The following is a 13,607-nucleotide window of genomic DNA, read 5'->3' on the forward strand; positions in this document are numbered from 1 at the left end:
CATTTTACTTAGTTTTTGTACAGAAAAACAGGGAGACTGAAGTTTGAAGTTTGAGATTTCCAAGGGAGAATTCCTTCGACTTTCGATACTTCTTACCAAGACTTGCTTTCAAGCGCAAATATCGAACAGGACTTATAATCCCTTGGAGTGAATTCCTAATGCTGTCCTTTGATCGTAGCAGGTAAGTAATGAAAAAATTCGTACATGTCTCAGATGTAAATGAAAATAATGGTTTTATTGTAAATTGTTTTGGATGAATTTACATTATTACACAAAACAGCGAGAGCTTTTTAAATTTTTACAATGTTCAAACTCTTGTTCTGCGTGCCCTTTTTCATGGTGTATTTACAATGATTTATTCACTATTATTGTACAAATAAATATTTCGTTTTTCAATAGTTTCGTATTTACCCATATTTTTTCGACTTCTCGCAAATTCAAACATTTACACACAAAATACTGACGAATTTTCATCCATTGCATACTCCTAACAAATTCGTTGCATAGTTAAAACTCTCTGCTCGCCGATACGTTCAATTCCCCAAGCAAATAAAGTACGCAAAATAGACATAAAATATGAACATCAGATTTTTTCGCCTCAGACCACTTTTTAATTGCAATGTTTTCAAATGAACAAGTCAAATTATGTACTTGAATTTCTGCGTGACAAGTATATATTGTTGTATATAATTCCTGTCTTTTTTTTTTCGATTTCCACGGAAAAGTTTCGTCGCTTTGCTTTCGAAGAATTGTACAGTGAGCATGCCACGATTATCCATTATATTTCCGATCGCACGTACTCTGAAGATGGGTTTCGGAGTAAAAATATTTCGATGTGTATACGTGTACATATTTCTGTATATATCTGGCGCTATTAAAAAAAGAATAATAATAATTTAAACGATGCTCGACGTATGAAAACATGCAAGCTCGAGAAATGCATTTTTGGTATTCGTGGCAGTGTATTAGCAATATGCTACGTCTAAAAAGTCTTTCTGTAAGTTTTATTATTTATTAATGAACACAAACGAATTGCCTGCAGGATCGTTACATTTTTATTAATTGTTATTCATCTAAGTCGGTGCAACTATTGGGGTATTGTGGATAACCATTACTGCAATCACCATACCAAAACTGTTTTTCTGAAAATCCTTTTCCGTTGATTTCGAGCTTGATTCGAAAAATTTTAACGAGAGGCTGTCAAGCGATCATTTTTTTCAATCAGTTTCCCTGCTAAGGGAAATTGCTTAATTTGACAAATTCGACCCTTGAAACCGAAGGTTCGGGCCACTTCTTGTGGGACCCCCGCAAGATATAACACCGAGAATTATTTTTACTCCTTCCATCACTCATCGCTCAGCGAGGCTACTATAATGTTAATACGAATCGGAGGTATTGACGATGTTTTTTCGTTCGGTACACAATAATACTTTACTTCTGTTTGCGCATGGTGAAGTAACAAACGCTCATTAGACGAACATCTTTCGAGACCACGTCAAAACGTAACTACATTATCTCTATAATATATTATATACACATATTTAGTTTCGTTCGTCATGAATTGTATACATTTTGGATATACTGGTTTTTAAAAGGCGCTCAATGTATACAGTTTCAGCCAAGACATTTCGTTAAATTTCCAAATACTTTGCGGTCGAATAAAAATGTGTCGTTGAAATGCTTGTGATTTTGGATATCTAAAGATAATAATATTGATGATAAAAATTATATTAATCATAATAATAATGATGACGATGATAATAAATTTGATTAAAGTAAAAAATTAATTATTAACCTAGTAAGGAATACTTTGCTTTTTTCATTTTTACTTATCTTTATGAACCTCGGCAAAGTACGACGCTGAAGTTTGCAACGGTGCATTTTGCATTGAATGCATTGAAATTGCAAAAAAAAAAAAAAAAGATTTTTAATTCGCCAATTATTTATTTTACGAAGTATCGGTGCAGGTTGAAAAACTACGAATTACAAATTCAGCAGGAAACAAAATTGGAGATTTACTGGAATTATTTGAAACTTTTTTAGATCATTTCGTTGGACGCCAACGTTGCAAACCTCAGCGTCATGACGAAGTTTAGCGAACGGATGTATTCGAAATAAATCTGTTGACAATTTTTATGGACTTTTAATAATTCTGTGTTTTTTCCGTGATACCCTCCATAATTTTCTGAAGCATATGCCAAACTTCTAATAAAATCGTTATCTCATAACGAAGTATCGGAAGTTTTATTAACAAACTTGTTAATGGAAATTTATGCAAAAAGCCATGTTAAGGTTGATTCGATTAATTAAAATTTCAATAAAGTATAGAAACGCCTTGCTGTTTCCTTTCAAACCATGGATTTTTCTCACCAACTAACATTAAATTATATTTTTTCTCGGTAATTATAATAATATTAGATTGATCGTTAGAATCTTTATTTACAATGCAGTTTACTAATGAATTTTCGTTCGTCTCTCTCTCTCTCCCTCTATCCCACTCTATTTTTCACACAGCTTCCACTCTTTGACAAACTAATTGATGAGAAAAAAATTATTGATGCGTGAACGAATTCACAGCCGATTAGCGAGATATGAGAGTAAACTACTTAAAATGACGATGCGTTCATTCGTACATCCATACACGACGACAATTCATCCATTCGTTGAATTATTCTTCTGCACACGAAAGAGAGTCAGACGATTGGAAACCCATACTAATAATGATTGTTGCGAGGGAAAATGTCTAATGAAAATTGCACATAAGATGCTGTACGGAGGTAGAGGATGTGGAAATAAATAGTGCATAGTTTTATTTTTCTTCGATGCTGCTATCATGGGTGATGTGTGATGAAAAACAACAGAAGGAAAATGAGCATAAAAAACAATATTCAGTCGCGTAATAGTTTTTCAATGTCTCGAAACTACTCCACAGCCTCGTAAGATATTCCTATCTACTTTCAAATATCTATATACTTCGAGCTTTGGCGGAATTGTCGAATCGATTTTAAAAAAAATCAATTCATTCAAGTTTTATTGGGAAAAACGATTGTCTTAAATTAACCATTTTTTCCCACCTCACGTTCTCTCTTCCGGACAAATTCTTCGGACGAATCGATGGATGCACTGCTACGATCACTCATCATCTCCTGTGCGGCCCACTTATCCGGAAAAAAGAATCAACGTGAAATCGATTCCCACGACTTCAACGCTGTCAGCTCGACTCTTTGCATTCATTTCCCCTAAACTTTTCTTTCTTCTGCTTTTCGTGAAGTGGTATGCCGTCTCCGCTCGAAGATTCTCTACGTAATGTGGCGGTCGTGATTTGGAGAAAATAATATACCTAAAATGCGAGATTAACGCTCCGGGCGTCGACCTCGTCACACTCGACAAAGACGGAAAAAGGAAAAGGCACTGTTGCGCTTCCGGTGGCCACCTAGTTCCTTGGCATTTCACGCGCAGCCGGTGAACACTTTTTTCTTCATCTCGTTCTAGCAGTATATACGTTCGCATAGATATATACATATATTTTGTGTTCGATCTACACGATCGAGGCCCAATTGTTTTTTTACGTAAAGTATCTAGCAAGATAGACGAGAGCCAGCGGTATGAGTACTGTCTGGACCCTCACACTCTCGCTTCCCGAACCCAGGTCACATTCCCCGTGAGTGTAAGGCTCGCAGTGCATCTACGGCAAATTTAAAATGAAACAAAAGTCAGTAAACATGGAGGAAATGAAATATTTTTTTGTAATCCATAACCTGTTTCATCTTTCCAACCAAATCATAAATCGAAAATACTTTCTCCAAATGTAGTTAAATTGGAAATAATAAAGTACAAAACTGCAAAAAATTAGGAAACTGAATTCGACATGAGACTAACGCGTTTACATTACAATCGACTTCAACAGAATCAGAATTAAATAAGTTTTAATTTATTCAGATGAAATTAATAAGCCGGACGACCGCAATAATAAAACTGGATTCTTGGCCTTTCGAGTAGCGCAAATCCTCGATGCTTTGCTGTAAACCCAATTCCGATTTTTATCCCAAATTCAGATTTAACCGTTGAACAAGCCAAGTTCTGCTGATGCCTCGGTCTGCTTCTAATAAAACGCAGCGAATGTTCTGCGTGACGAGAGCAATAGACTTTTATTTTCTCCAATTTCAGGAATATTGAGAAATTGTACGACATTGCCAATGTTTTTTTTTATGTTCATAGCCATGAAAGATTCGCAATTTCAAATTTGATTGGAAACTTTCGTCATTTCGCAAAATAACTTCGTCATGATGAAACTTCAAAGATTTTTCCGTGTGTTTTACAGGATTACTTTGAATCTCGTATTAAGCTGACAGGGATGTAAAAATTTCTCATCAAGCGATGTGACACAGCTCTGTCTGACTATGTATTTTCTGGTATTATTTGAATAAAACATTCCCGAGCAAACTTTAAAAAAAAACTTAAAATTGTAGTGTCTTCAACGCTCTAATTATTTGCTAAGTTTATTACTGGAGTATAAATTTGATTGATGCATGGACGCAAGAAGGTTGTGAAAAGACTGAAAAATTCGTAGATGTTTGCCCATAATTTACATACGAAGGTTCGAATGATGTATGACCGGAAGTGCGGAGTGATTTCCTAGGTCTAATTATTCAAATTTGCGGAACTAACCTTCATGAGAGAATTGGACATTTTGTCGAGGAAGTCTTTAGTGAACTCAGCAGTTTCTTTGCCGCATTTTCGGAGCACAGTGTTGTGTGAACAGTCGAGGTATTCTTGAAAAGCACTGAAACATAAACGTTACAAAAATGATGGATCGCTTTGTTCCTTTTCAAATGAAAATTCTAGTTTTTATTTTTATTTTTTTTTATCGGCCTCGTTGATGCGAGTTCAGCCGGAACTTTCGATATTTCGCTCTTTCACTATTCCCGAAGATTTTTCTTTGCTTTTGTGACGCGCTTTGGTCTTGCTCTAGCTGACAGGCTGCCTCTTTCGGAGCGCACACTTGACAACGTTTTGAGATCTATTTATTGGTTCATACGATGCGTCTACGTGCGTAGAATTCTTGTGACACTTAAAGATAATTGAGTTGCATAACGCATCTGCATGAGTCTATTGCGCATCAAATTTTTCCACGACTGAGTAGCGCTCTCGTGACACTAGCGTTAAAGTATTTGACGCAGTTCTTCTAGCCTGAATGATTGTTTTTGTTGTGCACCGGACACGTTCGATTTCTAATCGATCGGAAAAAACAATTTCGAAATGTTTGAGTTTATTTATCAGAAGGAAACTATATTTCAAAGCTTCAACTGTACTCTCACACACGTTCGTCGAACGCATAAGCACGTATCCATGCACGAAAGATAGAAAAATTCATTTATTTTCGAATAAATTTGATTGAAATATCGAAAAAATGGTTTTTTCCAATAAAAAATTCTATTATCGCAGTAGCCGTTGAGCACGTTTGTACCGTCGCGGGAAAGCATTAATACATAACCCTGAAATTGAAACATCGATCGGAAATTCACCGATATATTTTGTCGTTTTTTTTTACCAACGACTGAGAATGACTGAGAGGCATATCGAGTAATCGGAGAAAATTGGGGTGAGACCAAGAGAGCAAAAAAGAGATATGGATGGGTATTATCTTTTCCAATACCATTAATCGAGTGTTCACCCTTCTGCGGGGAATTTTAATGATGGCCCGATACAAATACGTGTACAATATCCCTACACACCTTAATTCATTTATCGTGCTCGGAACGTAAAGGTCGCAAACAAGGGAATTCAGCACGTGAAATAATGGGCGCAGTACGCCTTTTTATCCGGTTGGATTGAATCTATCCATCGTATTCTCGTTTCTCGGTGAGCGCTAAATCCGGCGAACAAAATGGACGAAGAGAATGGCATAAAAGAGAGACGGAGACGGAAAATTCGCGTCGGTCGATTCTAGCCGGGAACGTAACGTCATTAGCCTATCTGTGCCACGGTCTACTGCAGCTTTTGAACTCTCGTTCTGGCCGAACGGGGAAGAGACGGTGGTGGACCGTAAGGGCGAGCGGGAGGGAGAGGCAGAAAGGGGCTTTTTGGTCCGGTGGATAGGCGATACGAACTGTACGAGATTGGGCGTGCGGAAGGAAAGGGATGAATATGACTTTTTATAACTGTATATAAGGGGCCCTGGTAAAATTTTGCAAAAAATTATTCCGAGCCGAAACAAAGATATCGCGAAGACCAGCAGCTCTGGAGTACTACCAACGCTGCATAAAGCACGGGCAGTCAAGGGGTGCGAGTTCCGAGTTGCTTAACGAATAGCGCAAACTGATGTTTTTGGATTGTTTGTTTCTGCATTAGAGGTATCTTGAGTTTAAACGGTGAAATGTTTCAAATTTTACTACCCCGTGCTATCTATTTCAAGAGCCTGTTTTTGACTCTTTTGACAAGGTTTATACTCACGTTAATGGTTTAAGGTCAGATAGGAAAAATTTTAAAATGCGTCTTGAGCTCGAAAATAATCAGCCTGTAATTAAATTTTGGTGACGGCAGAAACTTTAATACGCAGACATTTATTCAACAAACTATACGAGCTGTTCGCGATCGATTACGCGAACGCCTACAGCACGACTTAACGGGGTGTAGGAAATTTGTTTAATAAATGAAATCGGGCTGTTTATTACAACCTTCTAAAATTTATTTTAATCTTAAAACTAGTCTTGACAAATCTTTAACATGAAAATATGGGAAAAAACTTGGAAAAATCCGCTAAATGATTAGACAAAGATAGACTCTTGTAAGCCGGACCAAATGGTCGCGACTTACCGTAGAAAAATGTGTTTCGGCTTCAAAGGTAATGCTTAAATGACAAATTGAAATGGGTAAAAATTATAAAACTTAATAAGATGCTGCGTAGGCGCGATTTTTATGAGGGTCGGTTCGGAAGGATTCTCGGCTCGAGGATTATCGCGCGTACGCTCTAGCATTTTTTCTGACCAGGGCTAGTCAACACGTGTTGAGACCGAACACGAGCCAGCTGCCATTGGTGGACGAGAAGGTTTATGCATTGCATTTTTCAACGGAGCATGTTAACGAAGCGCGTAAGTAGAGCGTTCGAAAGAGTTTGAAGCGACTTTACGTAGCGAAATTATTGTTATGTCATGGACAAATTCACGATACGAAATGGTAGCTTACAGAAAATCTATTATTCCGTGTATTCGGAGAAATTCTTTCAAACATCGATAACAATTCGTGGATAAACAAATTCAATAAAACTCGAATCAGATACAAAAATAACGTTCGAAAATCGCTCCTTACCAGCAAATTCCTTTGAGCGGCTCGTTCGCTTTCACGCTCGTCTGATTTCTTCTCTCGATAGCAAAAGCCGCTTGCACATACCGCTTCGAACAGATTTCGTATTCGGCCTGAACTTTCTGCATGCAGGGTGCGTGCTTCAGAAACTCTGGAACAAAAATCATGGGATCCATTTCAATTTTCGTGACATTGCATCGTTTGTGTCCCCCCCCTCGCCGTAATGATGTCCAAAAATCAATTCGTTTGCATTCGGACGATGTAATCTCCAGTATCGTTCTAAACGGCTGCACGGAGAAACCGGATTCGTTTTGTATAGTGAGGAATATATTATTTTTCAAGAAATTTTAAATTATTTAGCCACCGATTACAAACAGCATAGCATTTTTTGAATTTTCCTATTTTTCGACCCTTGAACTCTGAACAGCTTTGTGGATAGCAAAAAGTGCTGTACGTGCGAACTATATTTCGTTTTCTTTTCGAGTGTTTTTCATCATGTCAGACTAACACTTACTGATAAGTGGAAATGTATGGTAAATCACAAATTTTGACTGTCAGCATAGTAAGTTCTATGATAAATACAAAAATATACACCGAATACGTTTGACATTTTACCATGCATACAGTTTGTTTTCAGGGTTGCCCGAGCATACTTTACAATATAAAAATTTCACAAGTGACTGAAAACATTTTTTACTATATGCTTATAGAGAAAAACATTTTTTGAGTCTTTTGAATAAAAGGTATGGGTATTGGTTTTTTTTACTATGGTGGATAGAACAATTCTTGTTACTGCTGTTCGAATTAATGCTGCAATCCAGTACGGATATACGGTCCCCGAGATATTTCTAGTATTTTCCTCTCGAATTTTCAGCCTCGTTTTCTCCGTATGACCAATGATTCCAACACCTTAATTCCAATGCTAGGATCCCGAAAGAGACGCTTTGGTACAGATTATCATAGCGAACTTTGATATTTAAGCATCGTTATAATATTGGCGATTCTCCCAATTTCATGTTTGTTTAACCTACACAAATCAATTTCATCGTATGTGTAACTTTTACCGTGCTAAACCAATTGCTACGAATCTGAGCCAAAAATCCGCACACCAAGTTACACATTCATGTACAGTTTTCGTTCATGTGTGGTCAAACCAGAGTTTAAAAACATTCACAAAATCGAGTCGGTTGCAGAAAATAGCCACGTCGTTAAACCGCCAGGATAACGACATCACGAAATGAAAAGCTTCAAAAAATTGGAGAGCGAGTCAGAGTTTCGGATGAAACTTCATAATCTCATATCAAGTATTAATACCCTTCAGAGGTTGCTTTATTAGAAGCTTACATTGTTCGTTTCGATGTTTAGTGGTTTTTTCAAACAAATTTCAGGTTGTAGGTCGAAAACCTACGAATTGCAAATTATGGGGAAACAAAATCGAGAATTAAAAATTGTTTTTTTTTTTTTTTTTTTTCATTCAATTCGTTGGAATCCAACGGTGCAAACTTCAGCGTTCGCTCGAAATACAATATTTCATGCAGTTATTGAAAATGATCCTGTAATAATAAATCAACCTTCAGGATGGTCTATATCGTTAATGTCACTCAAATGATGTTACAATTTTATCCCTCAAAAATAACTGGAGGTGAGTTTACCATCGAGATTTGATTCGATGCATCGACGGTTCAATCATTCCACAACGATGTAATAATCATTCACCGATAACACGCCGTTTCACATATAAGCGACCATCATACCGTTTCAATGCAAAATTGATTCTTCATCCTCCCCATAATCCTATAATATATCATAATAATTCTATAATTCCATAATTCTATAATATACACCAGCAGAACAAAATGAGCGTGGATCACATTCTCAAGAGATTTCTAATTTAATTTTAAAAATGCCTGCAAGCGTCCAGTAATTATCGAATTATTCTGAAAATTTCTACTGTCCCGATTACCGTGTTACTATGATCTGCGTACCTCAATCTGTGCTATTAATGCGCGCATCAAATAAATTATTTCTATACAAAGCGAATGGTAGAAGAGAATTTATTTTAGAACTGCAACATTGTCACCATTGCGACCGGACACTAGTTCGTCACTTTTATGTAATTTTGCCAAAAAATCTTCATCGAAAAAACTTATGAAATTTTAAATATAAAACTGAATCACCAGAATAGAAACGAAATGTAAGTTTTCTAATAACTTGTCATTTCGACGTTTTGAAACACGGCAATGAGGGACCCAATGCAGTAAATAACAAAGGGCACAGATGTTACATTCGAGCGTCTCGATGTCATCGTGAGTTAGTCAAGAGCTGTCAACCTTCCTCCGTCTATTCATTCGAGCCTGGCAGCGTTCAAGCATAAATTTAGTTTGGGTAAAATTCTTCGTGATAAAAGTCTTGTATCCAATTTGCAAAACTCATTTTTTCGAAAATCAATGGTGTATAGGACTCAGAAGCTCGTCTGAGAACTCTCAGGCAAAAACAAAGGCCAATAGTTTGTTGTTATTTCCGCCTTTTCGCATATCTTTCAAGTAGGCCGACTAAAAATGGGAGCAACATCGTTTTGCTGTTTCGAAATGAGATGAATAATTCTGCATTAGTTTATAAAAAAAAAAAAAAACGGACAGTTACGGAACGGACAGGTGTCGATTGCTTTTTTGTAAAATTTATTTCTTCGTACTTTCGACACGTAAGCTTTATACACCGGTAAGTGCTACCGAAAGCTTTCACCAATTTAATAATGCATTCGGCACTCTTCAGATTACCGGAATAAAACGATCAGCTCCAGGAATATCGGCGTTCTCAACAGCTTTGACCTTTGTATCCCCTGCGTGCTTAACGAAACTTCCGAATTCACCGATAAATTATTCGTATATTCCTACGCCTGTTATCCGTATCCATGTATAATTATAGAATAAGAAAAATCGGCCAAATACACACGTCGAATCGTGAAGAACTTGAAAAACAATGAAAACACAAGAAACAATAAAAATAATGAACCATACGAAGTTTTAAACTCACCATCCTGGTACGGACTGTCTTGACACAGTTCCATTATCGCCATATTGACTCCATTATACAGCGAGTTGAAATTTTCTCTCTGCTCGCCCTCCATGCACGTGAGTGTATATTTTTTAATGCACGTCATACCATCCTCCAGTTGTCTGCAACAGAAAAAATATTCTATGTGAAAAAAAAAATAAAAATGTATGTTTGTCTGTGCACGTGAGTGAGTATGTCTTTTCATACGTGCGTATACAAGTATACAGTTGGGGTGAAAAAGTGTGTTCCAGAAATTCTTGGCAAAGAAAACTCGAGAATATATCAGGGGGGAAAAGGCATTTAAATTTCAAATCTGGATTTCAATATTTTCGTAAAGCTCTTCCGTATCTGTACGAGAGAGCGAGACGGAGATACGTGCATATACAGTTATGGGTTTAAGAGGAAGGAAAAAAAGCTGAAGATTTATTAACGAAGCCCTTTGAAAGGGGACTGTATTCCAAGAGAGCCCTGTCGTTGAAAAAACTGACAATCCACGTACGAATGAGTGAAATATCTACACAATAATAACTTTCACTAAAAATCCTCGTTCATTTAACACTATTGCAATTGTGTATCAAGAACACTAGCCATTATATAATGGGGATAATGGAAGAGCTGTACCATCCTCGAAAACTTAGCACAGTTTCGTCTGCATAATTTGAAAGTTTTACTTTATCGAAATGAAACGAGAGATATGTAATACGGCGGCAATCACGAAGCTTTCAAGATGTGTAACAATGGCGCGAGAACAGGTTCTTTGAATATCTACGGAACATTATGAACATCAAATCATATATTCTCTTCACTAAATATATTAAATCCATGCGTACAAACGTTTATATACAAATATGTAGGCATTTGCGATATAAATATATGACGCCGAGCCTCAGCCGTTCTCGAGATCGTCAAATGGTTGCTTCGAGTGAAAACTTGCTCAAGTTCCGAGTGCTCGCTGTGAATCTCGGAGACATGTTCGACTACATCCAAAGCAGTTTTCCCTTTTCCGCTTCCTTAGTTTATCCTGCGCTATCTTTTCTCCGGCCCTCTTCACCCCGCATAATGAGAGAAGATGGCCAAAGTTGTAACAAGAAGCTACTGGCCAACGTGGCTCGTGGATTCCAGGGCAGAGTCTCAACGGAAACACGTATATACCGAAGCCGCACATGCTCGACGCAGGAACGATGAGAGACCGAGAACAAGGGCGGGTTTTAGACGAGAACCAGCAACCGGAAGTCGTTGGATAAACTAGCCAACTTCAAAGAGGCTAGGGTTTGAGGCGCGGATGGTCTCGCGACAATCGAGACAGTCGAGAATTTTTTCTTTTACAACAATTTCGATCGCCTTTTTTCTCTAATTATCCTAGCCCTCTTTCAGGCTTCTGTGATATGTTTCAATTGTTTTGGAAGTTTAAGGGATTTTGGTTTTTCAGTATCGAAGCAACGGGACAACGAAAATAATTGGGCACTTGATACACTTGTCTACAAGCAGGCTTGGACTTTTATCGAGCGGAAAAACGACCTCAAAAACTCGTCATCTCTACTCGCTGATATCAGAAACAACGCGGAGTTCTTGACAAATCATTTGACATTTTGCTTAAAAGTTTATGAACGTCGAAAAGTGGAGAAGTCTCGACTTTAAATAAAATCGGACGGTAATTGTGAGATTTGACACGATTTTTATTGAGTACGAACTTTTTGGAATACATCGGAGTTGTTCGAACAGTGAAAACCGTAATACGTGTCAGAATATAAAGTCCAATGATTTGTCGGGATATTAGTTTAATCGATAAAACGACATTTGCTTGTGAGCAATTGATGTTCAATTAATTGGTCTTATGTGCTTGAGCGCGGGACCGCTTTCAGTGCTGCAAATAATTCAACGGTTTTGTTCTCTAATTCATGGTCTTACTGTTCTTGCCCACGGTTTTTCTTTCGCTTTTTCTGTCTTGTTCTTCATTCTATTATTTATGTCTCAATTTTCAGGATAGCCAAGGAAAACGGTTGGACTCGGAGGCGAACGTTCGTAAAAGCTAGAAAACGATAAATCACCTTGCTGGCTCTTTTTTTCACAGGACGACGAGGAGGGTGCGATCAAAGTTATCCGGCTCTTTATAGAACGCGTTTCTACATGCCGGCTGTTTACGAATGTATTGTATACTCATGCGTAATTCTTGATCGTAGAGTTACAAGAATAAGTAGGAAAAATAAAGTTGGTGAGAAAGAAAGAAAGAAAGCAGGAGGGAGGGGGGCGAGTTAGAGCCAGAACTAACGTAACGTCAAGAAAAATATTGTAGCAACTCACGGGCAAAGGGCTTCAAGCTCCTCCTTGGTCGTGACGAAACCCAGCTCGTTGTTGTTGGTGATTTTGCCGAGTGGACCAGCGCAACGTGCCAGATGCTCGTGCCCGCAGTCCTCGGCACGGCAACTCGCCAACACTAAAGCCAACAGAAGAAGAAACAAAAAACACTGTATTCAATACAAACTTAAACTTTTGCACGTCCGTGTGCATACCACATCCTGTATATATGCATAAAATATAAACACATAAATAAAAGAATAGTCGTCATGGAGTTGAGCTTGAGTAAGGGACTGAAATTAAAATCAGTTCGGAGGAAAATGCAAAATGTATTTCGTTGGTGGAGTTTACTGGATCAGACGCACTACGTCACAAAAAGCAGCACCAATCCTTTCCAGTTCGGTGATGGGACTGGAGAAAGCTCGGAGTTCGCTGCATCGATCGAAAATTTGAGGATATTTTTTACAAGATTAACTTTTATAATTAACTGCTCTAAGTGAAAAAGCTAATGACAGAAAGATCGTATTACTTCTCAAACTTTTTGTTAACTCGGTTCATTAGACTACAGATTACTTTCAACGAACTTTTTTGTAGCGGATTAATTAATTCTGACTTCGTTTTGTCGATGGAGGCTCATTAAGATTCAGTATGATGGAAACGAAGGGGAAGCGCCAAGGTTTTTTGTATTCCATGAACTCCCGATGAAAATCGATTTGCTTTCATCGTTTTTGTTTGTTTGATCTCAATACGATGTATGTGCTTAATGTGGTAGGGTAAAATCTGAAAGTCATCACACGCTGGTGAAATAATAGAGCAAAACAATGTAGGTTTTTTGCTTTTGAAAAGTTTGTTCAGAGATGACAGTCACGGCTGCAGCACTGTCATTAAGGAGGGTTAGTTTGCACTTGGGAAGTGGCACTTTCGACTAATCTATTTGGGCACGAGGGAGAGGCCGG

The 13,607-nt window shown here is 37.7% G+C and overlaps 1 protein-coding gene across 1 annotated transcript in view; it reads right to left on the reverse strand.

The window, feature by feature from the left end:
- Positions 1-216: 216 nt before the first annotated feature.
- LOC122419486 (uncharacterized) overlaps positions 217-13,607 on the reverse strand; it is a 33,995-nt gene continuing 20,604 nt past the window's right edge. Inside the window, exons 2-6 of the mRNA XM_043434097.1 lie at positions 12,658-12,790; positions 10,336-10,478; positions 7,309-7,453; positions 4,669-4,783; positions 217-3,685 (exon numbers count right to left, since the gene is read on the reverse strand). Of these exons, the coding sequence (XP_043290032.1) occupies positions 3,566-3,685; positions 4,669-4,783; positions 7,309-7,453; positions 10,336-10,478; positions 12,658-12,790 (656 nt within the window). The 3' untranslated portion in view covers positions 217-3,565. The remainder of the gene's footprint in view (positions 3,686-4,668; positions 4,784-7,308; positions 7,454-10,335; positions 10,479-12,657; positions 12,791-13,607) is intronic.

The sequence above is a fragment of the Venturia canescens genome, chromosome 1 (assembly GCF_019457755.1).
Source record: "Venturia canescens isolate UGA chromosome 1, ASM1945775v1, whole genome shotgun sequence".
Classification (NCBI taxonomy): Eukaryota; Metazoa; Arthropoda; class Insecta; order Hymenoptera; family Ichneumonidae; genus Venturia; species Venturia canescens.